Source organism: Budorcas taxicolor, chromosome 2 (genome assembly GCF_023091745.1).
Source record: "Budorcas taxicolor isolate Tak-1 chromosome 2, Takin1.1, whole genome shotgun sequence".
Lineage (NCBI taxonomy): Eukaryota > Metazoa > Chordata > Mammalia > Artiodactyla > Bovidae > Budorcas > Budorcas taxicolor.
This window is the reverse complement of record NC_068911.1, coordinates 38,762,897-38,790,540: the sequence shown is the minus strand read 5'-3', so window position 1 is coordinate 38,790,540 and position 27,644 is coordinate 38,762,897. Positions and strand designations below refer to the sequence as shown.

The 27,644-nt window shown below is 54.3% G+C and overlaps 2 protein-coding genes across 5 annotated transcripts; both read right to left on the bottom strand.

Annotated features, from left to right (window-relative positions):
• Positions 1-343: 343 nt before the first annotated feature.
• On the bottom strand, positions 344-9,367 carry NAGPA (N-acetylglucosamine-1-phosphodiester alpha-N-acetylglucosaminidase). 4 transcript variants are annotated; one of them, XM_052664186.1, is made up of 11 exons: positions 9,285-9,367; positions 8,724-9,179; positions 7,628-7,767; positions 6,590-6,698; positions 5,404-5,532; positions 4,781-4,986; positions 4,629-4,676; positions 3,373-3,501; positions 3,082-3,213; positions 2,931-2,994; positions 344-1,124 (listed from the first exon to the last, which is right to left on the bottom strand). In XM_052664186.1, exons 1-11 carry the CDS (start codon positions 9,365-9,367, stop codon positions 914-916), a joined length of 1,707 nt encoding a protein of 568 aa, XP_052520146.1. In that variant the 3' UTR covers positions 344-913. The 4 variants fall into 4 exon arrangements, with proteins under 4 accessions (XP_052520146.1, XP_052520138.1, XP_052520153.1 ...); XM_052664178.1 differs by having other exon boundaries at positions 8,724-9,188; positions 9,285-9,365; XM_052664193.1 differs by lacking the exon at positions 3,373-3,501 and having other exon boundaries at positions 8,724-9,188; positions 9,285-9,365.
• A 1,018-nt stretch (positions 9,368-10,385) lies between these two features.
• On the bottom strand, positions 10,386-24,171 carry C2H16orf89 (chromosome 2 C16orf89 homolog). Its single transcript, XM_052636100.1, has 8 exons — positions 23,964-24,171; positions 20,190-20,339; positions 18,929-19,079; positions 17,077-17,194; positions 14,951-15,086; positions 13,859-13,963; positions 13,169-13,255; positions 10,386-10,551 (listed from the first exon to the last, which is right to left on the bottom strand). Exons 1-8 carry the CDS (start codon positions 24,169-24,171, stop codon positions 10,421-10,423), a joined length of 1,086 nt encoding a protein of 361 aa, XP_052492060.1. The 3' UTR covers positions 10,386-10,420.
• Between the last annotated feature and the right edge of the window lie 3,473 nt (positions 24,172-27,644).

The window sequence follows — 27,644 nt, the reverse complement described above, 5'->3', positions numbered from 1 at the left end:
CGCTTCAGTCGTGTCTGATTCTGCAGCCCCATGGTCTGTAGCCGCCAGGCTCCCTGTCCATGGGATTCTCCAGGCAAGAATACTGGAGTGGGTCGCCATGCCCTCCTCCAGGAGATCCTCCTGACCCAGGGACAGAACCCACACCTCTTATGTCTCCTGCATTGACAGGCGGGTTCTTTACCACTAGCACCACCTGGGAAACCTCTGGATTAAACAAAATGCATCAGGGAGCTGGATGTGCCCATGACTCAGACTCTGGGTAAGCAGTCCCCCACGTGTTAAGGCCTAGGAGCCCCCTCAAGTCCACGACTGCTAATTCAGATGAGGTTCTTTTATTATATCAATTTATTTTTATCAATTTATTCAAGTGGTAAAAAAAACCCTCTCAGTGGCAGGGCCAGATAGAGAGCCTATAAACATGATTTCATCCCTCCTCTCTTCTAAGGAGCTTCCTGCGACAGGAAACACCATTTCAGTGGGCAAGTTCGGTGATGAGGTCTGTTTAAAAAGGGTCCCGTGATGTGGCCATAGTCTCTTCAGTCCACCCAAGGGGAACGGCTGGACCCTGCCACTTGGCCGCGGCACGGTCATCACGAGTTCCGTTGGCAGCGGCTCCTGCCCCAGGAGGCGGAGGCTCTTTGGCAGCAGCGGGCAGGCCCTTGGGGGGGACAGGCCCCATGAGCAGCAGACACAGGCAGGCGGGGATGGAGGCAGGCCCTCCAGGAGCGCTGGATTGCGTGTGCCATGGCAGGCAGCCAGGCGCGGGGCTGAGGCACGTTGTTGTCGGAAGCCTGGCTTGGCACCCAGGTCACGACTACCCAGATGTGTCGGTGGCCTTGGGATTTCCTCTTGCAGAAGCCAGAGCTCCTGGAAATGAGCCTCGGGAATAGGACACGACTGACAGTGGGAGGCTTCAGTCCTTGAAGGGGTTACAGGAATCACCCAGCTGCTCCTTCTCGGCGGCCAGGTGTTCCCCGTTCACCTCCTGCAGCGGGTGGTAGACGTAGGCCCCGTCCAGGTGCCGGCTCCGCGAGGCCCTCGACCCCAGGAACAAGGACACATTCGCCGCCGTGCTGATCAGCAGGAGGAACGCCAGGGCCAAGGTGATGGCCAGCCAAGTGGTCCTGCGGGTGGGAGAGAACCCAGAACAGGGATGCTGGATGCGATTCAGGCTGGGGCAGCGCTGAAGGGGCTCCCCCTCCCCCACTTTACTCTTCCAGAACAGGAGCACAGGATCAGGTGCCTCCAGGGACCACACGGGGAAGCAAATGGGCCTGCAGGGGTGAGGAGCGTACTCCACACACATTCGGAAGCAGCGCGGACAGTTATTATGTGGGACAAACCTTGCCTGATATCAGGCTCCCACCTTGCCTGGTATTTCAAGTGAAGTGAAGGAAGTGAAGTCGCTCAATCGTGTCTAACTCCCTGTGGACTGTAGCCTACCAGGCTCCATCCATGAGATTTTCCAGGCAAGAATACTGGAGCGGGTTGCCATTTCCTTCTCCAGAGGATCTTCCCGACCCAGGGATCGAACCCGGCTTTTCCACATTGGAGGCAGACGCTTTACCGTCTGAGCCACCAGAGAAGCCCTTATTTAAGAGCCTGGTGGGCTGCAGTCCATGGGGTCGCTAAGAGTCGGACACAATTGAGCGACTTCACTTTCACTTTCATGCACTGGAGAAGGAAATGGCAACCCACTCCAGCGTTCTTGGCCTGGAGAATCCCAGGGACAGGGAGCCTGATGGGCTGCCGTTTATGGGGTCGCATAAAGTCTGACACGACTGAAGTGGCTTAGCAGCAGCAGCAGCAGCAGGAAAAAACAAAGATTGTGACATGCACCTCCCTGAGTTTCAGATGCTGCTAATAAATGTTACATTGTACAGGGCACAGAACACACAGCTGGGGACCTAATCCACCCCAAGAGACAGCGGTTTGCATCCTGGGTTCCCGAGGATGTTGGCAACAGACGCTGGGCTCTCCAGAATCCTCAAAGCAGACAGAGCAGCAAGGACCCACATCCCTTCTTCCCAGGCAGGGAGCTGGCGGGGTGGGGGCGGTCCTTCAGTGATCTTTCTTCCTTCATGTGAATTGTGGTCTGAAATCCTCATGCAGCAGCAGACATAAGCTGGCTGCCCAGGGTGGGGCCTGCAGCCTGTCCCTCAGGCCCCCACAGCTCCCCTCCCCTTGCTGTGGGACCCCGTGGTCTCATACCTGAGACCCGAGCTCAGGGTGCAGGGCTCCTGGGCGCCCCTGTCCCTGCGCCGGTGTGTTTTCCAGCACACCTCCCAGGTTTTCCTCCCAGCCCTCATGCAAGCACCACGTCAGGATCTCCAGGAAGGACCGGGGTTCTGAGTTTTGTGATGAGCTCCCAGGCTCTGCCTCCAGGCCAAGGGGTTTTTCATTCACACTGACACCTGGTTTCCACCTCGAGGGGGCGGGCCAGGCACTGCCCTGGGCTATGGGAGGGACAATCATGAAGAGAGGTTCTCCAAGGGGGGCTCCCAGACCCACAGCATTGGTTCTTGAGCCCAGCTCTGTCTTCTAATACACACCCCCTACCTGGACGTCAAGTTGAAGACCTGCGCTAGAAAATAAAGACCCCACACAAGGGGTGAACACCCCCAGGTGCCAGAGAAATGACGTGAATTGCTCAGAGCTTCTGCACCGAAAGCTGAGAAAACAAGGCCACACCCAGCCCCCTTGACTCCACTGCGGAGGTGGCCAGGGTCCTGCTCAGCGTCTCCCTGGACGGCTCAGGTGGCTGCATCAGCTGGGACTCTCCCCGAACTTACGCCAGAGAACTGTCACCTGGGTGCCCAGCAGCCACCTCCTAGCCCTGCCTGGGCCCTGAGCAGAGGCCACACCTCAAAGGCGGAGGGGTCGGGGGGCTTTCTTCCCGCCCCTGCCCCAGGTCCCACTGAAGCACCTACCTGGTGAGAAGGGAGAGTTCTCCTGCCTGCACAGTGACCTCAGGAGGTGGGAAACACTCCTTCACTGCAAGAGGCCAGGGGGAGGCTGAAGGCTGGGAGAAGAGGGGTCTGCCCTCTCCTGCTCCCAGGGGGGCCCTGGGAGAGGCCGTACCTCGGGAGAAGAGGCTGCTCAGGGTGGGTGACCAGTTGACACTGCAGTTGCCAGTCTGGGGGTCGCAAGGACACTGGTGCTCACACTTGCAGGGGCTCTGGCAGCCTGGCCCGTACCAGCCGAGCGGACACTCTGCGGGGAGGAGCCAGGAGGACAGCGGTGGGGCCCCGGTGGCCAGGCCTCTCTCTGCACTGTCAGGATGCGCCCGGGTGTGGGCAGAGCCAGGCTGACGCAGGAGCACCCCCTGGGTGGGGCTCCCTCCTGGCTGACTCAGGGCACCTTCCTGCTTACCCTGCACACAGGTGTCTCCAGTGAAGCCGGGGGGACAGGCGCAGGCCCCCTGCACGGGGTCACAGGTGGCTCCATTATGACACTGACACTTCTGGGCGCAGTCTTCCCCAAAGAAGCCACTGGTGCAAGCTGGGGTGGGGAAGGGAGTCGTCTCTGCCAGAACTGGCCCTGCCCTCCCATCCCAGGCCGGGGCCCAGGAGATTGCAAACGCATCTTCATCACCCCCAGGGGCCCTGCTGGTTCACGTGTTCTCCCAAAAGGCAGTTCTGGAGAACGTGCCACGTGGCAGGGCTGAGGCCACGCCCTCGTGGAGCCTTTGCTCTGCTTGGGCAGCGGCTTCTGGTCTAGGCAGCCAGTGAGCCAGAAGGCACGCATTGCAGGACGAGTGGGGATGCGTGCGCTGGAGGGAGGGGGCCGAGGGCAGCAGCAGCAGAGGACTGAAGCGGCGGGCTGGAGGGGCTGCCGAGGGCCTGATCTGGGGTATGCAGGGGGCCGTGGCCAGAGCACCCGCAGCCTGGCAGGCCATGCTGGGGAGTGCAGACTCTCCACTCAGTGCCAAAGACAGCCGCTAAGGATTTAAGCCACAGGTGACAGCAGTCCTGCAGGACACAGCTGAACTGTGTCCTCCCAGAGACAGCTTCCAATTCCAGAACCTGTGAGTGTGAGTTTATTTCAAAATACTGTCTCTGCACGTGCAATTAAGGATCTCAAAATGGGGAGCCTCCTGCATTTAAGATGGACCCAAATCCCAGAGGCCTGGGTCCATGTAAGATAACAGAGAGAAAGACTGGCCCCGGACAAGGGAGGAGGCTGTGCCTGTGAAGTCAGAGACAGACTGGGCTGAGGCAGCCACAGCCAAGGAGCGCTGGGGCCACCGGGAGCTGCGAGAGGCAGTGAGGCAGCCACAGCCAAGGACTGCTGGGGCCACCGGGAGCTGCGAGAGGCAGGAAGGACCCTCCCCCGGACCTTTCAGGGCCAGCGCGGCCCCGCTGAGCCCTTGATTATGCAGTGCTGGCCTCCAGAACTGTGGGAGAATAAAGGACTGTGTCCATCCCGAGTTAGTGGACTCTTGCTGCAGCAGCCGCAGGTCACTAACATGGTGATTTACACATGGGGCGAAAGCGTGAGACAAGAGCGAAGAGACTAGTAGACCAGGAGGCGGGGATAAAGGCAGCTGAGGCTTGCAGCTCCCACGATCACCCCCGCCCGAGAGCCCCAAGAGGTACCAGGGAGGAGGCTGGCCTGGGGGCGCTTACCCTCACTGCAGTTGGACCCTGTCCATCCAGCTTCACAGCGGCAGCCAGCTGCCAAGACAAGACCAAGAAAGCCGGGTGAGGGCTGGGCTGGGCCGGGGCCGTGAGAGCAGGGCACCCGGGCCAGAGCTGCCTCCCACAGAGCCACCACTCACTCTCCGTGCAGAGCCCGTGCTGGCTACAGTTGGCGGGGCCACAGTCCAGCTCGTCGCAGGCAGCACCCCGCCAGAAGCGCCCTGTGCACTGGCAGCGCCCCTCCACACAGGTCCCATGGCCGCTGCAGTCTGGCGGCTGGCAGCGGGGCGCGTGCACACACACTACGGTGGACACGCGGCGGGGACAGCGCCACATGTTGTCCTGGCTGCAGGAGGACAGGAGTGTGAAGAGAGGCTGAGGTGCTGGCCACCCCTCAGACCACCCGCTGCAGAGCCTGAGGCTGCCTCGCTTCATCTCTTCTCCAGCCTTTTATAGGTGCTCCCCACCCCAGCGCCTTTGCACACGCTGCCCTGGACCCAGTCACCTCCATACCCTCCAGCTCTCAGCTCATGATTCTCTATCCTCAGCTCTTCCCTGATCATCACCTGCCCCTTCCACTGGCCCCGGGCAGGGCTGGTACACTATGTATACCACTTCCTGTAAGCAGCGGGAAGCTGACATCTCGGCTTCTCTACTGGACCCCCAGAGCCTGGCAAACTACAGGCACTCGGTATTTGTTGAATGAGACAGCCGGGAACAGGCCTGGCCTTGGACCTCAGCAAGGCGGCTCTGGTGGGCTTACCAGTGATCAGAAGGGTAACTGGCCAAGGTCCCGTTGAGCACGAAGGTGGCAGAGCCTCCTCCATCCAGGTTGATGGCGTTGACCACGTCCTGTTTCAGCAGGAACTCTGCCATCTCCCACAGGTTAATGCTGTGGCACAAGATGAGCATTGCTGACCTTGCGGCATCTGCTTCCGGGTGAGTGCATCTTACTTTCCACAGTGGACAGTATCACACACCCGCTACGGCAGGCAAGTTTCTAAGTGCTCCCCCTGCCCAAGGTGCCCTGTCCAAATCTCTGGAAGCTATGACTATATCCAGAGATCAGCCTCATGATCGTGTTACGATACACAGCACAACTGTCCACACGTGGGGACCCTGTCCTGGATGATCTGGGTGGTCCCAACAGAATCACAGGAGTCCTTAAAAACAGAGAGCTTTCTCAGGCTAAGGCAAAAGACGAAGTGAGGGAGACTGGAAATACGAGGGGGTTAGATGGATTTGACACACCTCTGGACCCTGAAGATACACAACAGGAGAGTATACATATGAGGAGGAACGTGGGCGGCCTCATGAGTGCGGGGGCCCCCAGACAGGAATGACGCAGAGACCTCAGTCCTACAACTCCAAGGACTGCATTCTGCCAACAACCTGAGTGAGCTGCCAAGACAATTCTTTCCCAGAAGCTCCAGATAAGCCCCCTATTTGGCCAAGAACTGGATGCTGTCTGTGGGACACCCTGAACAAGAGAACCTGGCTGAGCACCGCCGCTCTCCGCCGACTCCTGACCTATAGAGCTCCAACCTAACAAATCAGAGCTGCCTGTGCCAACCCGTTACACAGCAGCAGCAGAGCCACTCACTTTACAGAGGAGGAAATGAGCTCAGAGGGGCCAAGTAACTTGTCCACGGCCACAGAGCCAGCACGCGGCAGAGCTAGAATGGGGACCCAGGTCCACTCCTGGCTTTGTGAGTAGACACTTTGCGATGATTTCTTTTCACCCCAATCAGAGCTCAGGAGATGAGGCCCTAAGTCAAGGAGACTGAGAGCAAATGTGTGGAAGGTGATGAGTTCGTGGAAGTGGGATAGACCTAGGGACCCTCTGCTGGTGGGAAAACGGGACGGGTGGGTGTGAAGATCCCCAGGGAACATCTGAGGGTCAGAAGGGCAGCTGATGGTGGGTTGAAGCTCCTCAGAGCAGGACTCACCCCCGCTGCTCCGTCTGCCCATCCACGTGCAAGAGCACCAGCTGCCCCTTCCGGTCGTGGCCCACGGCTGTCCTGGCTGAGATCACGTTCACAAATCTGCTGAAGGAACCTGAAGGAGACGCAGCCTGGCTGATCGCCTGGCCCTTCGGGAGTCCTTCTGGGCTCTGCCTGCCACTTCCTGCCAGTCTGACACCACTCTGCACCTCTAGGTCTGTGTACCCAGCTATCTGCCTACCCCCGAACCCCGCCCCAGTCCATCTCCACAGAGCAGGCAAAGGGCTGTTCTTCAGTGTAAATCAAGCAAGATCAACCTCCAGGTGAAAATGCTCCAATGGCCTCCACTGTCCCAAGTCCAAACTCCAAATGCCTTACGGATGCCTGGCGCGACTTCCCTGGGCTGCTTGCTCTACCCCATCTCCTGGCGGTCTCCCCACAATTCCCTGCAGACACCTTCTGTTCCTTCTGGCCAGACTGGGCTTCTCCCCAGCTCTTCTCACAGCTTGCTCCTTCTGAGCTAAGCCACCTCCTCCACGAAGCCTTCCCTGACCATACAATCTGAAACAGCCCATTTAAACACCTAGGCCATGGCAGACCTTCCCTGCCCCAGTATTTCACATCTCAGTGGTTCTCAAAATCCAATGTTAATCTGAATCACCCAGGGAGCTCCTCAGAACACACATTCTTGGGCCTCACCCCAGGGATTCTGATTCTGTAGCTTCAAGGCAGAGGGGGAGGGAATGAAGTTCTGTGTTTATACCAAGATCCTGGGTGACGCTGATGCTGCTGGTCCACAGACATTTTGGGAACACTCCTCTACTGCCTTGTTCATAGCTCCATTCCTCCAACTTCCTCTGTCTTAGCACTAACCACTTCTTTTTAGTATACTATATATTTCCTTTCTTATACATTTCATGAAGCAGGGATCCCCAAATGGTACTTGTGGAAAGACTTCCCCTACCACCCTTGTTTTCAAAAGACTTATTGCCAACACCCCCACTCATCACCCACATCTTATGGTACTCAGTGTCCCCTTCCCACCTGTCTCCTGGGTCTCCTCACACTCAGCCGCCTGACTCTCATTGATGTAGATGCTGCCATTGCGAATCAGCCACACAACCCCACTCAGCAGCTGCACAAACGGATTCTCAGTGTCCAGCACCTCCTCTTCAGACAGATATCTGGACACAGGGAAGCAGTGAGATTCAGTCAACAGCAGTGGCAAACTGTGCATAGTGGGGCTCCCCATCCCCACCCCCTGCTTGGCTACTAGATTCCTCCTGATGTCCAGGAACCTGCCTGGTCCTAGAAGCAATCTTTGCAAACAGTCCACATATCCCAGTCTACACGTCACTTAATGGAAACCACCAACCCCAATAGATCTCAAGTCCACCTGTAGCCCTCAATCTCTCAGGCCGTCACCCCAGCCAAATTACCATCTGATGCCTGCAACAGCCTCTTAACTGGCCTCCTTGCTTCCACTATGGCTCAACCTGCTTAGTGTCCGGCAGGGTCAGAGCAAGCTTTTAAGTGACCAAAATCAGTTCTGTTCTCCTCTGATAGTTTCCTCCTTCCTTCCGTCTCTCACACACCAAGCCCCTCTCCACCTCTGACCCTTAGCATCTGCTGTCCCTTCTGGCAGCAATGCTCTTCCTCCAGTTTTGACCCTGGTTGACCTGTGATTAAATTTCACATTAATTTTCTCATGTGCTTAAGGTCACCTTCTCAGACCAGTCTTTTCTGATTACCTTCCCTAAACTCAACTCTTTATTTACAGTCAGTTCATCCTGTTCACTGCTTCACTGCTTATATAGAATTTAAATTAACTTAAGTATCTCTCTGGATTTTGTTTAGTTTTTCACTGGGGTTGGGGGCTATGTGTGTTCTTTTTTGAAGACAAAGACTGTTTGCTTGTTCACAGCCATATCCCCGGTACACAGCACACAGACCGACACAAAGCAAGCAGCATACCAAACTGGAAAACGAATAAACTACAAGGAAGGTACTACCTTCCCCTTCCTGGAGATGCGGAAACGGAGGCTCAGCGTGGTTAGGCGACTTGAACACAGCGGCACGGCTACCTCTCGATTCTCAGGCCCTCTGCCCTAAACAGTTACCGGACACCCTGCCTCCTCACCCGGTGACCAGAGTCCCGTCGCGGCGGATCCCGAACTGCGCGTTCTGCAGCCCCCCGGCGCTGCTCACCCGCCGCCCGCCGCTCACCACGTTGCCCAGGCACTCGCCCGTCTCCATGCCGAAGAAGCCGCCGTTCTGGGCGACGGTGCAGCCGGATGGCCGCGCCGTCTCCTCCACAGTAGCGCGGCGCCTCGACGCGCAGCCGCCGGGTCCGCCGGGTTCCAGGACCGAGAAGGTGCGCAGGGGCTCGGGCGCTCGCGTCAGGTGACCGGGCACCGCGCGGTCTGCGAAGTAGGAGACGAAGGTGCGCACGGAGGGGCGGTGGGCGCTGGCGGCCTGGGCGGCCGGCGGCCAGCTCTCGTGCTCCAGGCGGCCGGCGTGCACTCTTGTGCAGTCCCGGGCGAGGCGCGCGCGCGCGCGGGAGTAGGGCAGGAGCACGTCGTCGTCGCGGGAGGCCCTGCGGGGACTGGGGGGGGGCACACAAGAGTTCGGAGTGCTGTGCCCCGGTCTGGGGGACCGCCCCCCCCACAACCGGACTTGCCCCCGCGAGTGCTGTACTCACCCCGAGCCGAGGTCGCCGGATGCTTCCAGTAGGAAGCCGCGCAGCGCAATGAAGAAAAGGAAGCGACCCATGGAGGGCGCCATGTTGGAATCGGACCTCCGGTCACGTGAGCTCACCCCACGTGACCCAGGACCAAGCTCGGGTGGCAGCTCTTAGCTCTGAAGCATTTGTACCTCTTCGGATATCGCGAGATATCTTCCTGATAACTTGCTGTGTTAATTTTTTTAGAGGGGGCGGGGTTCTGGGATGGCGGGAACATTCTACGTTGTAATATTGAAGTCTACGAGAAAGTTGACAAAGTAGTATAAAGAACCTCTGTGTACTTTTTACTTGTCTTTACCGATTGTTAACGTTTGCGCTTCATTCATAATACACATTTTTGGAACCATTTCAAGCCAAGCTGTGGACATCATGAAGCATCACCTAGACACTTTTTATGTATCGCACCTTAACACTTTATGTATCCTCTGTGAGGATTTTCTTACATAAGCACGGGTCAAGTAAAATTAGGATGGTTCATACCGATAGAATTCTATTAACTAATCCACAGGTCACATTCAGATATTTCCAGTTGTCCACATAATGTCCTGTATAGCTAGCCAAAGGCGGCGTCCCGGGTTACGGTGGCCTTTTGGTGCCTCTGTAATGCACAAGCCACACAGAAGCCAGCACAAGTGTTCAGGTGCCAAAAATTCACCAGCAAACATTGGTCTGCTGCCAACTTCCGGGAAATCCCCCGTTCTCAATCAACCAGGAGTTGCAGGTGACTTTTGCTCTTCTCCCTACTTGGATGTTTGTCACTCCCCTGCCAAGTTGTTATGAGTGTAATGTGTGCGTGTGCTAGTCACTTCAGGTGTGTCCAAATCGGAGCCCTAGAAGTCTGAAAGGCTGAGAACCAAGACCCAACACCCAGCTCAGCTGCACTCTACGTTTATTGATCTGCTCCCACACCTGGGTCCCTCCCGGCCCCACCTCCCTGGCTCGGCTCCCCGAGGGCAAGGGGGACAGTGATGACCCTGGGTTCTTTGCTTCAGCTGCTTCTGCCTCAGGATGTGCCCTGCACCCCAGGACTTCAGGATATGATGGACTAAAGGTGTGGGCTTCATCTTCCTGGCGGTGGCAGGCGTGGAGCTGTGTCAGTGCTGGTTGGGTGGTGTCATTGTGGGTGGCTGCAGCTTTCCCTCTGCCGGGGGGTATTCCGCCAGGACATAGAGGAAGCCACCCAGGGCTGCAACAGCCATGGCTGTGTTGTGGGAGGAGCAGCCATCTGGGGAGACAGACAGAGGTCCCGCTGTGAGTCCTGGGAGGGGGGCACAGCAAGCAGCCACTGCTCCACTGTGAGAACTTCTCAGACCTTCTCCCAGCCAGCCTGGTGTCCCCAGATCTCCCTTGCAGGGCTGGGCACCCACCTGCCAACCTCCATGAATGTTGGCTGCTAAAGTCTCCCCTCTGGGAAGAAATGTCTTCAGCCAGTTGGAACCTCATCTGGGAGGTTATGTCTTGTCGGAAAGACTTCCTTACACAGGCAGGGGTGACTCTAGGTTGTGATTCATGCTCCAGAGCCCCTTCCTGGAGGCCACATCCTGGTCTAGTTCTTTCCACCTTCCCCTAAGCTCAGGACCTGCATGAGACCTTCTAGAACAGCACCCAATGGCTCCATTTCACAGATGGGGAAACAGACACTCTGGGAGCAGAGCTGAAATCCCAACCCTGGAGACTCTATAGCTCATTTCTTCTACTTGACAGCCTCCCTCAGTCCTGCCTGGGGCCTACCTGGTCCCATGTTTGTCCAAACAGCAACCTGGGCCAGGAGCTCCTTTGACATTATTTATAATGGCCTCTTATTATGAGTCTTCTGAGCTCAAAATGAGCTGTCCACCTTTACTCTCTGAGCAGGTTGAAGGCAGCCATGACTTTACTTTCTTCTGGAGAAGGGACTGCCCCTCTGAGGGAAAGAGAATGCAGACTTCAAGGAGCCTAATTACTAGCCCTGCAATCCATGCTTACTGGCAACCTTCATAGGACAAATGTCGTGGGAAGCACGTTGCATGATGATCTGAAATTGACCCCCCAAATCCCCTATGAATGAGGCACTGCTTGGTTCCCATTTTACAGATGAGGAAACTGAGGCTCAGAGAGATTGAGCAACTCCCACAGCAAAGAAAGGCCAAAGCTGATTTGAACCCAGACAGTCTGATTTCAAATCCCGTGCCCTTAGTCAACAGGTGTGCATGTCATAAGTGAAAACAGGAACATGCCTCTCCCAGCTTCCTGGGCTGCTGGTCAATCTGCAGGGGCCCCAGGAAGGAACTCAGACTGTAGGATTTCTGCAGCTCGCTCTCCAGCCCTCAGGGCGGTCCTAGTGTCTAGCTGTCAGTCTCCAGGGAGCAGCGAGCTCTCCAGAAGTGCACAGCGGGTCCTCTACCACCTTGCCAAGGCAGGGGGCCCTGGAGGTCTCCTGAGAACTCTACCCCCCACCAGCCCAGCCTTTGGTGGCAGCTACAAAACAAACCCGTCGTCACTCTGCTCTCTTGTCACTTGCAGGTAGATGATGAAGCCGTGGTGGAGTTCCTGGCGAGACATTTAGTTGTTGGAATCATTCCCCAGTGTGTGCTGGACATCTCTGTGCTGGCCAGCTCACCTCCCTTCCTGCTCTTGCCTTGCAGTTATTTTATTTTTTATTAATAATTATAAAAGAAATCTTTTTTTTTGTGCTAAATGGCTTCAGTCATGTCCGACTCTTTGTGAGCCTATGGACTGTAGTCCGCCAGGCTCCTCTGTCCATGGGATTTTCCAGGCAAGCACACTAGAGTGGCTTGCCATGCCCTTCTTCAGGGATCTTCCCGACCCAGGGATTGAACCTGCATCTCTTCTGTCTCCTGAATTGGCAGGCAGGTTCTTTACCACTAGCACCACCTGGAATGCATTAATAGTCATAGCCTGTTTTTTGTTTCTCTACATTGATGGACTGACTACATAGCGAACTTATCTCAGCTAGAACACATTTGCCAGGGAAGGGGGCGCTGTTCATAACTGCTCCAGGGAAATTCTCTGGAGGTCCAGTGGTTAGGACTGTAGGCTTTCACTGCCAGGAACCCTGGTTGGATCCCTGGTCAGGGAACTAAGATCCCATAAGCCATGTGGCACAGCCAAAAAATAAATAAAAGGGCTCCAGGATGGCAGGTGTAAACTGGGAACACCAGGACATGTGGCCCCCAGGACTGTGCTTGTCACTTGTCCACTGGCTCAAAGATCCCCCTTCTGCCCTTCTTTGCTCCAAATCCCAGTGCACCAACTCCTCCAAACTATTCAATACGTTTACCAGACTGCCTTGCCCACCACCGGCAGGCACAGGTGGGATGAGGGGAGAAGCCAGGTGTCTCTCCCCCCGCCCCTGCCCCCTCTCCTCTGCATCCAGCCTCCACAGGCTCTGCTCCTCCCACAGTCCCTCCAGCTCTGCATCCAGGGAGGACAGGGGCATCCTGCAGTGGCTAACCTCTGTGTTCTCTTACCTTGTCTGTTTTCAGCTCTTGCAGTACCTCTGAGATGAGTTCCCTATATTCAATTTCCTCTGCTGAAGTTCCCAATGAGGTTCTGTTTTCCTGATTAGACTTTGATCAAGAGGGATTACCTCCGTGACGTTCAGTGTAAAATACACTTAAACATCTCTTTTATGTTCCCATCACTGGAGACAGCATCTCTGGACTCCCCACTTTCAAAGAGGAGAGCATCATCAATTCCTACCCTTCCCTTCAGCTCCCAAACACAAAGACCCTCCAGTCTGGCCCCTCGGTGGTGCTGGGGGCCTGTTTTCCTGGAGTGTGAGCTGTGTGTATCTTTTCTAGGGCCTCTTGACAAGAAGGTCCCTTGGGTATTTTCATTACCTGCAAATTGTTTCTCTCGCCTCTTCACTCTTCTCAAAAACTGCTGTTGGTACTGAATGGCTTTAGGTAATTCTTCATCTTCAGCAGCTGGGAGAAGAGTAAAAGGTGAACGTCTCAAGATGGATTTTTTTTGTATTTCTGTTTTTCTTTTTTTCAATTGGGGTATAATGGCTTTCCAATGTTGTGTTAGTTTCTGGTGTAAAATGGAGTCGATGGATTTTTAAACGTTACTGGCTGGGACTTCCCTGGTGGTCCAGTGGCTAAGACTCTGAGCTCCCAATGCAGGGGGCCTGGGTTCCATCCCTGGTCAGGGAACTAGGTCCCACCTGCCACAACTTAAAAAAAGATCCTGCACACTGCAACTTAAGATCCCATGTGTGGCAAATAAGACCAGGTGCAGCTAAATAAACACTGAAATAACTACTGGCTAAGCCCCCTCCTCTTCACAACACCTCAAGCAACACAAGCCTCCTGAATCTGGAGGTACTACCGGAAGTTTCTGCGAGCACCTGTCTGCTGCCACATCCCCAACACCTATGTGTGTCTGTGTGCACGTGAGTGCGTGGACATGCATGGTGCACGTCTCTCTCCACATTCCTAACACCACTGCATCCTTTTCCCACCTGGCCTAGAAGCCCAGCACCCCCCCACCCCAACCCCGCTCCCAGTCAGGGAGGAAGTGCAGCTCACCTGGCTCCCCATAGCATCCTTCCTGCGGCTTCTGCCAGCTGAGAATGGCCTGCAGCCACCGGAGCTTGTAGAAGTCGGAGAAGCCACTCATCCCACAGAACACGACTGGAAGCAAAGACAGGGGACCCTCTGCAGGCCTGCCCCCTGCCCCAGGCCCACCTCTTCCCCCTTCCCAAGGCCACCATGGTGCCATCTGCTAGAGAGAAGCAGCACCAGGAGGTGGGCACTCAACACCGTGGCTGGGACTTCCCCGGTGGTGCAGTGGATCGGAATCCGCCTGCCAGTGCGGGGGACACCAGTTCGATCCCTGGTCCAGGAAGATTCCACATGCCTTGGAGCAGCCAAGCCCATGTGCCACAACTACTGAGCCTGTGCTTGAAGGCCTGCAAGCTGCAACTACTGAAGCTCATCCCTAGAGCTTGTGCTCTGCTACAAGAGAAGCCACTGCAAGAAGAAGCCTGCAAACTGCAATGAAGAGTAGCCCCAGCTGACTGCAATTAGAGAAAGCCCTTGCCAAAAAAAAATCAATGAAGACCCAGTGCACAAACAAACCGCACAGTGGCTGGAAGGGGGCAGCCCTGAGGGCCTGCCTTAGTGAGCAGGGGCCCCCAGACCCGAGTCCTGCTTCCACTTAGGGCCTCAGTCAGGGCTGCCCAAGAGTCAGGGTCAGTATGGGGGCCTGGACACCCAAGCAAAGGAGCAGCCACCAGGGATTCCTCTTTCAGTCTCCTCTCTCAGGCTTCAAGGGTCCGTTTGCCAGTCACCTAGTTGGTCAGTCTGTCCAGAGCTCCACCCCTGGGTCAGCTTTTGGGGGCAGGAAGCAGTCAAAACAGTGGCAGAAAAAATACAGAATGTGCACTTAAATTCGAGTTTCAAAAAAATGATGAATAACAAAAGAGTTAAGTATAGCCCATGCAATGTTGGGGATATACTAAGAATGTATTCGTTGTTTATCTGAAGTTCAAATTTGCCTGGGTATCCTGTATTTTCATTTGCCAAGCCTGGCAGCCCTGCGCTGTGTTGTGTGTGTGTGTTTGCCTGAAATCAGGGACACCCTGCAGCTCTGTTCCTAGAGTAGAATGCGGGGCCCACTGTTTTCCATGAAGATATCCCGGGTTGGGTACGCATATCCGATGGCATCGGCTCTCCGGTTCAGGTCCATCATGTTGGCACAGAAGACGTTCATGTAGTGCTGGCTCTGGCGGAACAGCCCTCTGGTGCACCCCCTCTGGGGGAACAAACAGAGAGACAGGTTGGAGAGTGGGCAGCAGATGCGTGCTCTGTAACAGGGAAACACCTGCTATTCTGAAATGGTTTTGCAAGTGGCTGCCTTTGACAGCAGATCTTTCTCCTATTTCCCCAAATTTCTTCCCCATCTGCGCTCCCAGCCATGAGGCTTAGTCACCGGGTGATGGAGAGAGCTGGGTTCAAGTCCTGACTCAGCCACTTAGGAGCTGTGCGACCTCTACACCTAAGTTAACCTATCATGATCCTCAAGGGTCTTCATAGGGAGAAGAAAGTGAGGCCGCTGGGTGCTGCACCAGAGGGGCGCTGGCGTGGGTGGGAGTGCCAGACACCAGGGGGCTCTCTAAAGCTGTTAGCTGCTGTCACTGCAAGCTGATTCCAGCCTAACCACGCTGTAGCAGACAGCTACAGCGCTTCACAAGGGATAGAACTACAATATGGCCCAGCAATCCCGCTACTTGGTCATACACCCTGAGAAACCCACAATCCGAAAAATGCACATGTGCCCCAGCATTCACTGTAGCACTATTTACAATAGCCAGGATATGGAATTAACCTAGGCGTCCATTGACAGATGAATGGGTGAAGAAGGTGTGGTAAAAATATACAATGGAATATTACTCAGCCATAAAAAGGGAATGAACGTGAGTCAGTTGTAGTGAGGTGGATGAACCTACAGCCTGTTATACAGATTGAAGTAAGTCAGAAAGAGAAAAACAAATATCATATATTAATGTATACATATGGCAATCTAGAAAAATAACACTGATCAACCTGTTTGCAGGAGAGGAATGGAGATGCAGACATAGAGAAGGGACTTGTGTACTCAGCCGGGGAAGGAGAGGGTGGGCAAACTGAGAAAGGAGCATTTACATATATACACTATCGTGTGTAAAATAAACAGCTAGTGGGAAGCCCAGCCTGGTACTCTGTGATGACCTAGAGGGGTGGGATGGGGGAGGGGAGGAAGGCTCAAGAGGGAGGGGACATACATATATATACACACACACACATATATTTATGACTGATTTGTGTTGTACAGCAGAAACCAACACAACATGGTAGAGCAATTATCCTCCAATTAAAAAAAAAACAAAACAAAAAAGAGCCCAGGCTGCATATTGGTCTCACCACACGGGGAAAAGGATGGGTGATGAGAACAGGCTTTAAAAACTGCTATAGCAATATGTCAGACTAATTTTCTATCCGCTGAATCTAATAATCACAATTTTCCTTGTAATTTGGCTTTTATTGTATTTATAAAAACACTGGGCTGTGACAATTTGCAAATAAATAATAATAAAAAAGCTATTAAAATCAACAATCTTTCTTGATTAAGAATTTCTGGGCATTGAGTAACATTTTTGAATAGAGATAGCAAGCTCTGCTTTGTATGTAAATAAATATATGTTTAAAATGAGTATTTAGCGAGAGTTCCCTGGCATTCTAGTGGTTAGGATTCTGTAATTTCACTGCTGTGACCTGGGCTCAGTCCCTGGTCAGGGAACTGAGATCCTGCAAGTCATGTGGTGAGGCCAAAATAAAATAAAATGAGTGTTTAGCAAAATGTGAGTGCTTGGGGTTGAAGAGTGTTGGGCACAGGGAGGGGATGGTGGATCTCTTCTGGTCTTGGCTTGGTTTTCTGGAAGCAGCTAGCGACGGACTTTGTTATAAGACCTTTTCCATCTGTTGTTTACTGAGTTACTTGTGCGGCTCCTCTCCCAGCCCTTCTCTGGTTCGCTGATGCCCTGTGATCCAGTTCAGCATGCAAAGCTCTTTGTCCAACAGAACCTTAACACTACCACCTCACTCCCAATGAATGGCATGCAATTTCCCACTCCTGAGGTCTGAAGCACAGGTTTAAAACCCACTTATTTTCCTGGTGTGAACGTGAAAAACCACACTGTCGAGAGTGCCTTCTGGTCATCTTTTCTCCTCCTCTGGCTGTGGCTGGGCCTATGCCGGGCACTTACCATTCTGGCTGAGAGAAAGAAGAGTAGCTGGTGGGACAGGCAGTAGCCAGAGCAGCCGGGCCTTGTCATGAGGCTTCTGCAGAAATTGGAGAGCTGGCAGGGCTGGCTGCTGTTTGTCCTGCGGGAGAAGTGGTTCCAGGCTGTTAAGAGCGTCCTGAATAAAGCCTGGGGGCCTGGAGCCTTCCCAGGTCCTGATTCCCCCTCTAGTTACTACAGCCCCCAGCAGGGTCCAGGCTCTCAGCTGAGCCAGATAAACACGTGTCCTTTTCTGGACCAGCTGAATCGGTCCCTCTGGCACAGTGAGGTGACACTGGAGCTGTCCTGGGTTGGGGGGAGCCACCAGGGGCTGTGACATCTCATTTCTCCGTGGGACTCCCCAGTACCATCTTTCCCAGAATTGCCCTAAACAGCAGATCCCTGGGCCCGGGCTGTCCCTCCCACACCCCGTGTGCCAGGCCTGCCCCATAGAAGGGACGGGGCAGGTCCCCCATTGCAGCAGAGCCACTCTGCAAGCCCAACTGTGTCCTGGCCTAAACACCTCTCTGAAGGATGCTGAGATGGCGGGGGCCTGGGCACCTGCTGCCTCTTCTGCTCATGGGTCCATGGGTCCCTGCACCTAGGGCTGGCCCTGGAGGGTTTCCTCCAAGCCTTCTGCACAGCAGGATAAAATGGTGAGCTCAACAAGGTTGAGTCCTTCTTTCTGGGACTTACAGCCCTGTCCTGCTTTTTGGAACCTGTTCTCTTAGCCGGATGCAGTTCGCATTTGTTCTGCAGAACCATAAAACAAGCGTGAACTGCACCTGGCAAGGAGAACTGGTCCGCCGTGGGAGGTCAGCTTCCTGCTATGGGGTCAGGGAAGGTTCTGGAAGCAGGATACTGGAGCTGGCCTAATTGTGAGCAGTTACTTAAGCACAGGGGCTGGGGTGAGGTAGTGGGGAGGGGAAGAGATCCCACAGAGGCGACTTCTGGGCACGGGCAAAGGCCTGCAGTGGGAGGGAACAGGTGCGTCTGAGGGTCTGAAAAGAGGCCCCAGGGGCTTGACCAGAGGACCCTGGGGACCTGGGAGGGCAGAGGAAGTGCTAGTCGCTCAGTCATGTCCAGTTCTCTGCAACCCCCATGGACTGTAGTCCAGAAGGCTCCTCTGTCCATGGGATTCTCCAGGCAAGAATACTGGAGTGGGTTGCCATTTCCTCCTCCAGGGGATCTTTCTGGCCCAGGGATTGAACCTGGGTCTCCTGCATTGCAAGCGGATTCTTTACCATCTGAGCTACCAGGGGAGGGCATAGGAGTTGAGGCTTTACCTGAGAACAAGGAAGCTTCACACTGGGGTGAGGTGTTCAGATGCACTTTTTGGAAAGACCCCTTTGGTGTGGGGAGACCAGTCAGTTGGGAGGTGCAAGGCATAGAGGTGGGTGTCTGGAGTGGGCTGGAAGCCTCAGATGGAGGTGGGGGCCAAATCAGAGATGGGGGTGGGACAAGGAACAGCTCTCAGGGAAGCTGGCACCTAGTTTTGCCCACACCCCTGGGGTTTTGGGGGCTTCCCAGGTGGTGCTAATGGTAAAGAACCTGCCTGTTAATGCAGAAAATATAAGAGACGCAAGTTCCATCCCTGGGTTAGGAAAATCCCCTGGAGCAGGGCATGGCAATCCACTCCAGTGTTCTTGCTTGGAGAATCCCACGGACAGAGGAGCCTGGTGGGCTACGGTTCATAGCGTCACAAAGAGTTGGACACGATTGAGGTGACTTGGCACAGCACAGCGCTGGGGCTTTGGGAAGCAAGTGGGACTGGAGGACTGGCGGAAGGCAGGTGCTTTGGGGTCTTCAGGAAGTGAGGCAGGTCCAGGGGACCCACCCGGTTCCCAGCAGCTGCACCAGGCACAAGTCACTGAGCTCCTCTGAGAAGGAGTCCTCCTGCTCAAAAGTGGGGTAGACCATGGAGGCCTCAGTGTGAGTCCAGGCACGTGGAAGCTTCCAAAACCCAGGTTTGATGGTAAGGTGGAACTCTGTAGAGAGGAGGGAGTAGGGGGAGACACAGGAGTGGTGAGCCATGCCATGGTTAACCACCCCCAGGCTCCTGTGGTTCTGAGCCCAGGAACTGGCTGTCCCTCCCCTGGCAGCCCTGACTGCACTCGGGTGCCTTCAGGGCTCTGAGCATTGCCTGAGGGTTGAGCACTGCATTTGAAATATTCAGAAAGCTTTTTATCTGATTTTTTTTTTAATCACTAGGAACCATGTTGGGACAGGCTCTGAGTAAATCCACCATACCCCATGGAAGCTTCTAGGAAGGGTTAGTTGCCTCCTTTGGTTCTATTAGAACATGGAGCTCTTACAGAACTGACCTCAGGATGAGCCAGGCTGGGATGGTCTTAGGGACCAGGCCTGGGAGAGGGTGTATGCTCAGTTGCTAAGTTGGGTCCGACTCTTTGAGACCCTATGGACTGTAGCCCGCCAGGCTCCTCTGCCCATGGGATCTCCTGGGCAAGAATACTGGGGCGTGTTGCCATTTCCTCCTCCAGGGGAGAGGGTGGAGCACCCCACATACAGAGAAGCAGGCCGATGCTCGGGAGGGCCAGTTATCTCCCCACCTACTCTCCTGGACCTGGGAGAGGAAGCCTGGGAGGCAGGGCTGGACCACACAAGGAGCTAGTTTATACCCCCCAGCACCCCCACCCAGGAACAACTCAGGCCAGGGCTTATAGGGAGGGGCCCCTTGGTAGGATGACTCCAGGCTGACAAGGAGACAGAGGCTCTGCATTCTAGGGTGAGAAGAAAGATACTGGCAAGATGCACAGTTTGCCGTGCAAAGGGCCAGATTACCTTTCAGATCTCGACCCTCCCTCTCCTCTGGTCTGGGATGATCCTTTGCCCCCAAGCCTGGACCTGAGCTGAAAAAATGAGGGATAGCCGCTCCCTACCTTCCACCTGCCCTCCGTGGGTGGGAGAGGCCGTCTGAAGCTGAAGTCAAGGATGACCAAACCCCCCCAGGGGCAGCTGGTTACAGGTCCTCCCAGAGCCTCCCTGACACTGACTGAAGCTACACCAGGCGGTTTCAGTGGACGCCCCCAGAAGCTGTCTGTGCTCTTGAAGAAACAGGACCCCACCCATGCTCTTACGTCTCAGGTACTCGGGGTCACTCAGGTTGAGGTAGAAGATGGAATCATGGAGGAGAGGAGCCAACTTCTCCACCAGCTTGCCCACACGCAGGCTGAGTGGCTGCAGCTGGGAGTCCTGTGCCCACTTCTCTTGAACGCCTTTGAGCTGCACTGCAAGGGGAAGCAGAGTTCATTCATCTGGACATTGGACAAACCAGATGGACAGGAAAATATACTCCCAGTTATAATGCATACTGAGCCTCTCTGCTTCTTCCAGCTCTTGAGGGGAAAATATTTGCTGAGTTTATTGGAAATTAGGCCTCTGTGGAGCTCAGCTGGGTACTGGCGGGGCGGGGAGTGGTGGTCAGAATGAGGGAAGGTGGTGGCTAAGAGATTGATTTCGGGGGGGGGGGCAGGGTTCAGATTCTGTCTCTAATGCTTTCTCATTGGGTGACCTAAGGAAGTCATTTAATTTCTCTCTGCTTCACTTTCTCCATCTGCAAAATGGGAGTAATGATATTCCTTACTTCTTGGAGATGGGGTTATAAAGATTAAATGAGCTAATGCATGGCACTAGTGGTAAAGAACCTGCCTGCCAGTGCAGGACACGTTAAGAGATGCGGGTTCAATCCCTGAGTTGGGAAGATCCCCTGTAGAAGGGAATGGGAACACACTCTAGCACTCTTGCCTGGAAAATCCCATGGACAGAGGAGCTTGGTGGGCTGAGGTCCATGGGGTTGCAAAGAGTTGGACATGACTGAAGTAACTTAGCAGTAATGTGTATAGAGGACTTAGCATTGTCCAGAGTGCAAAAAAAAAAAAAAGCACTTAATAATGTTTACCTATTACTATTTGTTATGGAGACTTAGGCTTTGTGGTCCAGGAGGAAAAAATGAGGGAGAGACTCAGATTGCAGAGTGGAGGACTGTTGTGTACAGTTGAGCAGGTTGTACACTGCACAAGTGCAACACACATTCCTATCATGGGTTTGTACATGTTTTAAGACAATTTTCCAGCAGATGTCAGTCAAGTGACTCGAGAAAGGTGGTACCTTTTTCTAATTCTCACAGAGGTGCCCTGTGGACTAGTAGTGGCCCAGAAGGGGCGGGAGAGGATGGGGTGGCTGGAAGAGAAGTTCATGGGGTAGCCAGAAAGAGAGGAGATGTGAGGGGGAGCTTCAGTGCAGAGCTGAGAAGTGAGATGAGGTAGGGCAGCTGCTGTCAGGTTGGGCACTGCGTGGAGCAGAGTGGACAAGTTTTAAGGAGGGTGCTGAGCAAGTCTGGCGGGATGATGGGCTCCGTAACACCCCTCCCCCAACTCCGCTCCCGCTCTGAACTTGAATCAGGCAGTCTAGTTCTGAAGCCTTGTTCTAGATCGTTTGGCTGAACCTGTGGATGGAGAGTCCCAGGAGGGTTGCTGATCATCAGTGAGACCAGGTGAGCCCAACCTGACCTCGTGGTGATCCTAGGTCCTTGGGCTTGTTCCTGTTTCTCCCTGCATGTGTGGCAGCTGCTGCCGCATTCTGGAACCCCCTTGAGGCAGCTGGAAGCAGCTGGAGGGACCCTTTGCTCTCCTAGATCAGTGTCTGCCTGTCCAGGCCCAAGCAGAGAGGACCCAGGAGGTCGATGGGCAATCTCTTATCACTGGACCCCTCCCAGAATGTGAACCCCCCTCTCTCTCCCAGGAAGGCTGAGAATGCACGCAGGATCCTTAGAAGGAGGGCCCATCCTTTCAGCCCCCTCCTGCTTGGAATGGGGCCAATCAGTGAAACCAACATGAAACCGGGGAAATGGCAACATGCGACTTCCAAGCATGTGCTCAGTCACTCAGTCGTCTTTGACTCTTCACCAGGTTCCTCTGTCATGGGATTCTCCAGGCAAGAATACTGGAGTGGGTTGCCATGCCCTCCTCTAGGGGATCTTCCTGACCCAGGGATCCAATCTGCATCTCTTGCATCTCCTGCTTTGGCAGGCGGGTTCTTTACCACTGAGCCACCTGGGGAGCCCCTGTGACTTCCAACATTAGGTTGTAAGAGACACTGAGGCTTCTGCCCAGCTCTCTCTTGGGTCACTTGCTCTGGGTGAAGTGGCTGTTGAGCTATGAGGATGCTCAAGCAGTCCCTGGAGGAGCCCACGTGGTGGGGAACAGGGGCCTCTGGCCGCCAGCCAGCACCAACCCACCAGGCCTGTGTGTGAATGGGGCAGGTCTGCCAGCACTAGCGAAGCCTTCAGATGATCACAGTGCTGGCCACCATCTGGATGGGAACCTCACACGAGACCCCGAGTCAGAACCTCCCGGCCAAGCTGCTCCTGGATTCCTGACAAACATAACCCAGGAGATAATTGTTGTTTCAAGCAGCTAAATCCTGGGGCAGTTTGTGCAGCAATGGGGCTTCCCAGGTGGTGCTAGTGGTAAAGAATCCACCTGCCAATGCAGGAAATGCAGATTCGATCCCTGGGTTGGGAACATCCCCTGTAGTAGGAAACAGCAACCCACTCCAGTATTCCTGCCTGGAGAATCCCATGGACAGAGGAGCCTGGTGGGCTACAGTCCATAGGGTTGCAAAGAGTTGGACACGACTGACGTGACTTAGCACGCACACATGCCAATGCAGGAGACACCAGAGATGCAGGTTTGATCCCTGGGTGGGGAAGATCCCCTGGAGAAGGAAATGCAACCCACTCCAGTACTTTTACTTGGGAAACTCCATGGAGAGAGGAGACTGGTGGGCTGCAGTTCATAGGGTCACAAAGTGTCGGACAGGACTTAGTGACTCAACAACAGAGGAGTTATAAGACGGGACCAGGGTTACATGAAGGAGACCCCACCCTCATCCTGGCCTGGAGGGGAGGGGACCAGGGTCTTAAGGGTCTCCAGGATGCAGCCTGGGGGTGGGGGTCAGTGGTGTGGGGAGGCCACAAGGACACAGTGCAGAAGGTCCCAGAGCCCCACCTCCTGCTGGGATCCGAGTCTTGGTGTGTGGAAAGTTGCTGTGGCAACACAGATGGGGTGACACAGGAGTGGGGCCAGCCAGAGCCCGGGATTTGTCGCTGGGGTCAGGGAGGGGCTCCCTGAAACCCTTGGTGAGTGTGGGGAGTGGCTACCTGTTTGCCTTGGCCTGTCTCCAGCCTCCTCCTCGGGGATCTTATATCCCTCAAAGCTGAACAAACACTTGGCTCTTTTCTTGGAGCCTGCAGGCGGCTCTGGCTGGATGTAGGGGGAGCTGGGGAGGGCACACTCACAGGGCACACTCCTTCTACTAGCCTTGGTCCTGGCATGTCTGGAGGGGGTGTGCTTAATAGCCCAGTTGTGACCCCAAATACTGTAGCCCGCCAGAGTCCTATGTCTACGGGATTCTCCAGGCAAGAATACTGGAGTGGGTTGCCACTTCCTTCTCTAGGGGATCTCCCCGACCCAGGGAGCAAACCCACGTCTCCTGTGTCTCCTGCATTGGCAGGTGGATTCTTTACCTACTGAGCCATCGGGAAGCCCTGGCATGTCAGGAGAGAGGGATTGTCAAATGAATCATTCCTCCCTGGAAAATAATAATTTCCAAATCTTTTCTTGAGTGGCCTCTGAATCCTTCCTGCTTCTAAAAAAAAAAAATTAACTGATTGCATAGGGTCTCTAGACGCCCTAAAAGGGGCCAGCCGCCCTCTGCCCCTCTTTCCTTATAGTCAGAGCATCGTATTTGGGGACCAGAAGGTGGGCTGGTCCCGGGGTGCAGAGCAGGCAGGTGACAGGCTGAGAACTGCCTTCTCGGTAGCCAGTCCAGGCCAACCAGAGTGCACCCACCTTCCAGCATCCGGAACCCCACCACGCCGTCCAGGTTGATTTCGGGCAGCCTCTTTTTCAGGAAGGACGTGGCTCTGTCCAGCGCAGAGAGGATGAAGCCCGTGATGGTGGCCTTGCCCTCTGGGGTGTCTGGCGGTGGCAGCCAGGAGGGCTGCAGTGGTGGGGCCGCCAGCAGCAAGAGCAGGAGCGGGAGCCCTGGGCTGGCCATGGCTGGTCTTCTGAGAGAGGCTGCTGGAGCGCTTCAGCTCCGGGCCGGCCCGCCCCATGCGCCCGCCTCCCGCCTCCTTCCCCTCCACCCTGGGAGAAGCAGAGGAGAGGCGGGGCTGATCCTGTAGCCTGGAATGGCCTGGGCAGAGGGTTCGGAAAAGGGCGGCTGCCAAGGACTGATTGTGGGGATGGGGGTGGGGTGGGGTGGGGTCGGGGAGGCAGGGGTCAGAGCCTCACAGTCAGGCCAGCCCTGCACATGGAGCCAGCTGTCTGCAGGCTGGGGAGAGGAACCATCCTTTCCTCTCACCCCTGACTCTCTAGGCCCACAGGCTACATCTCTGATCGAGCAACTGCAAAGTTAGTTTGGCTTTATTTTGCTTTGTTTGAAATAAGTTTGAAATGAAAAGAGGTTTGCTCTTTGGAAGGAAAGCCAGTTCTTTGCAACCCCATGGACTGTAGCCTGCCAGGCTACATGGGATTTTCCAGGGAAGAATACTGGGGTGGGTTGCTGTTTTCTTCTCCAGGGCATCTTCACCACCCAGGGATAGAACCCGGGTCTCTTACATCTTCTTCATTGACAGCCAGGTTCTTTAACACTAGTGCCACCTGGGAATCCCTGAGAAACCTAGACAGTGTATTAAAAAGCAGAGACATCACTTTGCTGACAAAGTGATGGGTTCATAGAGTCATACCTATGGTTTTCCTAGTAGTCATGTATGGACGTGAGAGTTGGACCATAAAGAAAGCTGATGCTGAAGAATTGATGCTTTCCAAATGTGGTGTTGAAGAAGACTCTTGAGAGTTCTTTGGACTGCAAGGAGATCGAACCAGTCAGTCCTAAAGGAAATCAACCCTGAATATTTATCGGAAGGACTGATGCAGAAGCTGAAGCTCCAATACTTTGGCCACCTGATCTGAAGAGCCGACTTACTGGAAAAGACCCTGATGCTGGGAAAGACTGAAGGCAGGAGAAGAGGGTGACAGAGGATGAGATGGTTGGATGGCATCATCGACTCACTGCACATGAGTTTGAGCAAACTCTGGGAGATAGTGAAGGGCAGGGAAGCCTGGCGTGCTGCAGTCCATGGGCTCGCAAAGAGTCAGACATGATGGAGCCACTGAACACGCACACATCACATATTTATTGACTTTTCTGGCTGTTCCAGGTCTTGGTTGCAGCACATGGGATCTCTAGTTGCTGCATGTGAACTCTTAGCTGTGGCATGGGGGCTCTAGTTCTCTGGCCAGGGATCGAACCTGGGCCCCCTGCATTGGGAACTTAGAGTCTTAGCTACTGGACCATCAGGGAGATCCCTGTATCTGTGCTTCATGCAGAAATGGCTTAAAAAAAAAAAAAGCATAAGGTTTTCTTTATTTCTCAAGAACCAGTATTTGCTTTCTTGGCTGTGCCATTGAGCACAACTGTTCCAGGAGAAGCTTGTCACCATCATCACTTCTGTTAATCCTTACAACAAACTCCTGACGTGGGTACCATTCTTGTCCTCTTTTATACCATAAAGTCTGAGGCTCTGGGGGGTAAATGACTTCTTATGACCCACTGTCTCACAGCTAGGGTGGTACAGGGATTCACGCCGGAGTCCATGTAACCATTGGGAAATCCCGCCAGGGTTCAGCTTCGGTATCTGGAAGGGAAACAATACCCTCTTGACCTACGGAAGGATTGAATATCACGTGTGATGTCAGCCAAGTGGGCAAGCAGGACAAGCAGGCCGGGTTGGTGTGGCATCTTGTTCCTCTCTCTGCAGAGAAACGATCCCAACGCCTTCCCCAGTCAGGGTTTCATCTTCCAGGACAAGGCGTTTGCTCCTGGTTTGTTGCAGCTGGGGTGCCTGGTCCTTAACCTCTTAGATCATAAGAACAAGAGGGGGCCTCTCAGGTGTAAAGTCCCCCTCCCTTAGTTTACAGGTCAGGAAAGCCAGCCGACAGAGAGGGATGTGCTCAACATCAAGGAGCCCCTGAGGCGGGGGTCTCTGGATCCCAGTCCGGTCCTACCACAGATGGTGCCTGGAGGGGCGGGGTCTGTGTTCCGGTCTCGTGACCCCAGCAAGACAACTGAAGGCGGGGCCTCCCTGGAAACTGGGGGGTTGAGGCTGCCCGCAGATAGCCCATCCCTCTATCTACACATATTTACTCCTCCTTCCTCACCCTCTTCTGCTTGGGTTTCAAGCCCTGCCTCTGCCACACACTCACTAAGGATGTGACCTTCAGGAGTCACAGAGCTATTGCGAGAAGCAAATGAACTACGTGCCACATCCTGAGCTGGGTTTTAGGGTCCCTGGCGCTGCTCTGTCTGGGTTCTCATAGAGGGAGGAGGTGCTGTGTTGATTTTTTGTCCAACATGTGAGTGGGTGGAGGGGGGGACCCCCTAGAGCAGGTGGTCCCTGCGCCTGACTCTGTGGGTTCTGGGGCAGCTCCCAAGGTGAGGGCAGTGGGGTGACTTCAAGGGGATGCCGTTTAAAATCAAAACGCTGTCAGAGAGACCCACACAAAATTCTTTAGTGTGGTTACCATGGGGGGTGAGACAGGAGGGTTAGCGAAACTTTCCCTTGTTACAATGGATCAGTTCTGTTGTTCGACTCTTTGCGACCTCATGAACTGCAGCACGCCAGGCCTCGCTATCCATCACTCCCAGAGTTTACTCAAACTCATGTCCATTGAGTCGGTGATGCCATCCAACCATCTCATCCTGTCATCCCCTTCTCCTCCCGCCTTCAATCTTTCCCAGAATCAGGGTCGTTTCAATGGATAGTGAACATCATTATGGTTTTTACTTCCTTCCTTGTCCTTTTTCTCTCTCTATATATATATTTATTTTATTTTTCTTCTTCTTTTTTTTTTTTTGGCTATGTTATGCAGCTTGTGGAATCTTAGTTCCTCCACCAGGGATTGAACCCTCAGCTCTCAGCAGCAAAAGGGCAAAGTCCCAACCACTGGACCGTCAAGGAATTCCTTTTCTCTATTTTAAACATTTTATTCAAGTACAACATGTGCTGTGCTGCCATTTCAGTTATGTCCTACTCTTTGCGACCCTATGGACTGTGGCCCACCAGGCTGCACTGTCCATGGGATTCTACAGGCAAGAATACTGGAGTGGGTTGCCTTGCCCTCCTCTAGGGGATCTTCCCGACCCAAGGATAGAATCTGCATCTCTACAGACCCCTGCATTGGCAGGCAGGCTCTTTACCACTAGCGCCACCTCAAGCACAAGATACATCCTGAAAAATGGGTAAGTTCGCTGCTTGACGAATGTTCCCAAATGGACCACACCCACCTTACAAGCACTCAGATCGAGAAACAGACCACGATATGCCTCCCCACCAGCTCCCAACTGCCCCCACCCCAACTCACCCCCTGACTTCGTGCAATAAAGAGGCGTTTTGACTTTTATATGATAGAACCAGCTGCTATGCATTCTGGCATCTTGCCCCTTTCCTTAACATTATACACGGTTCA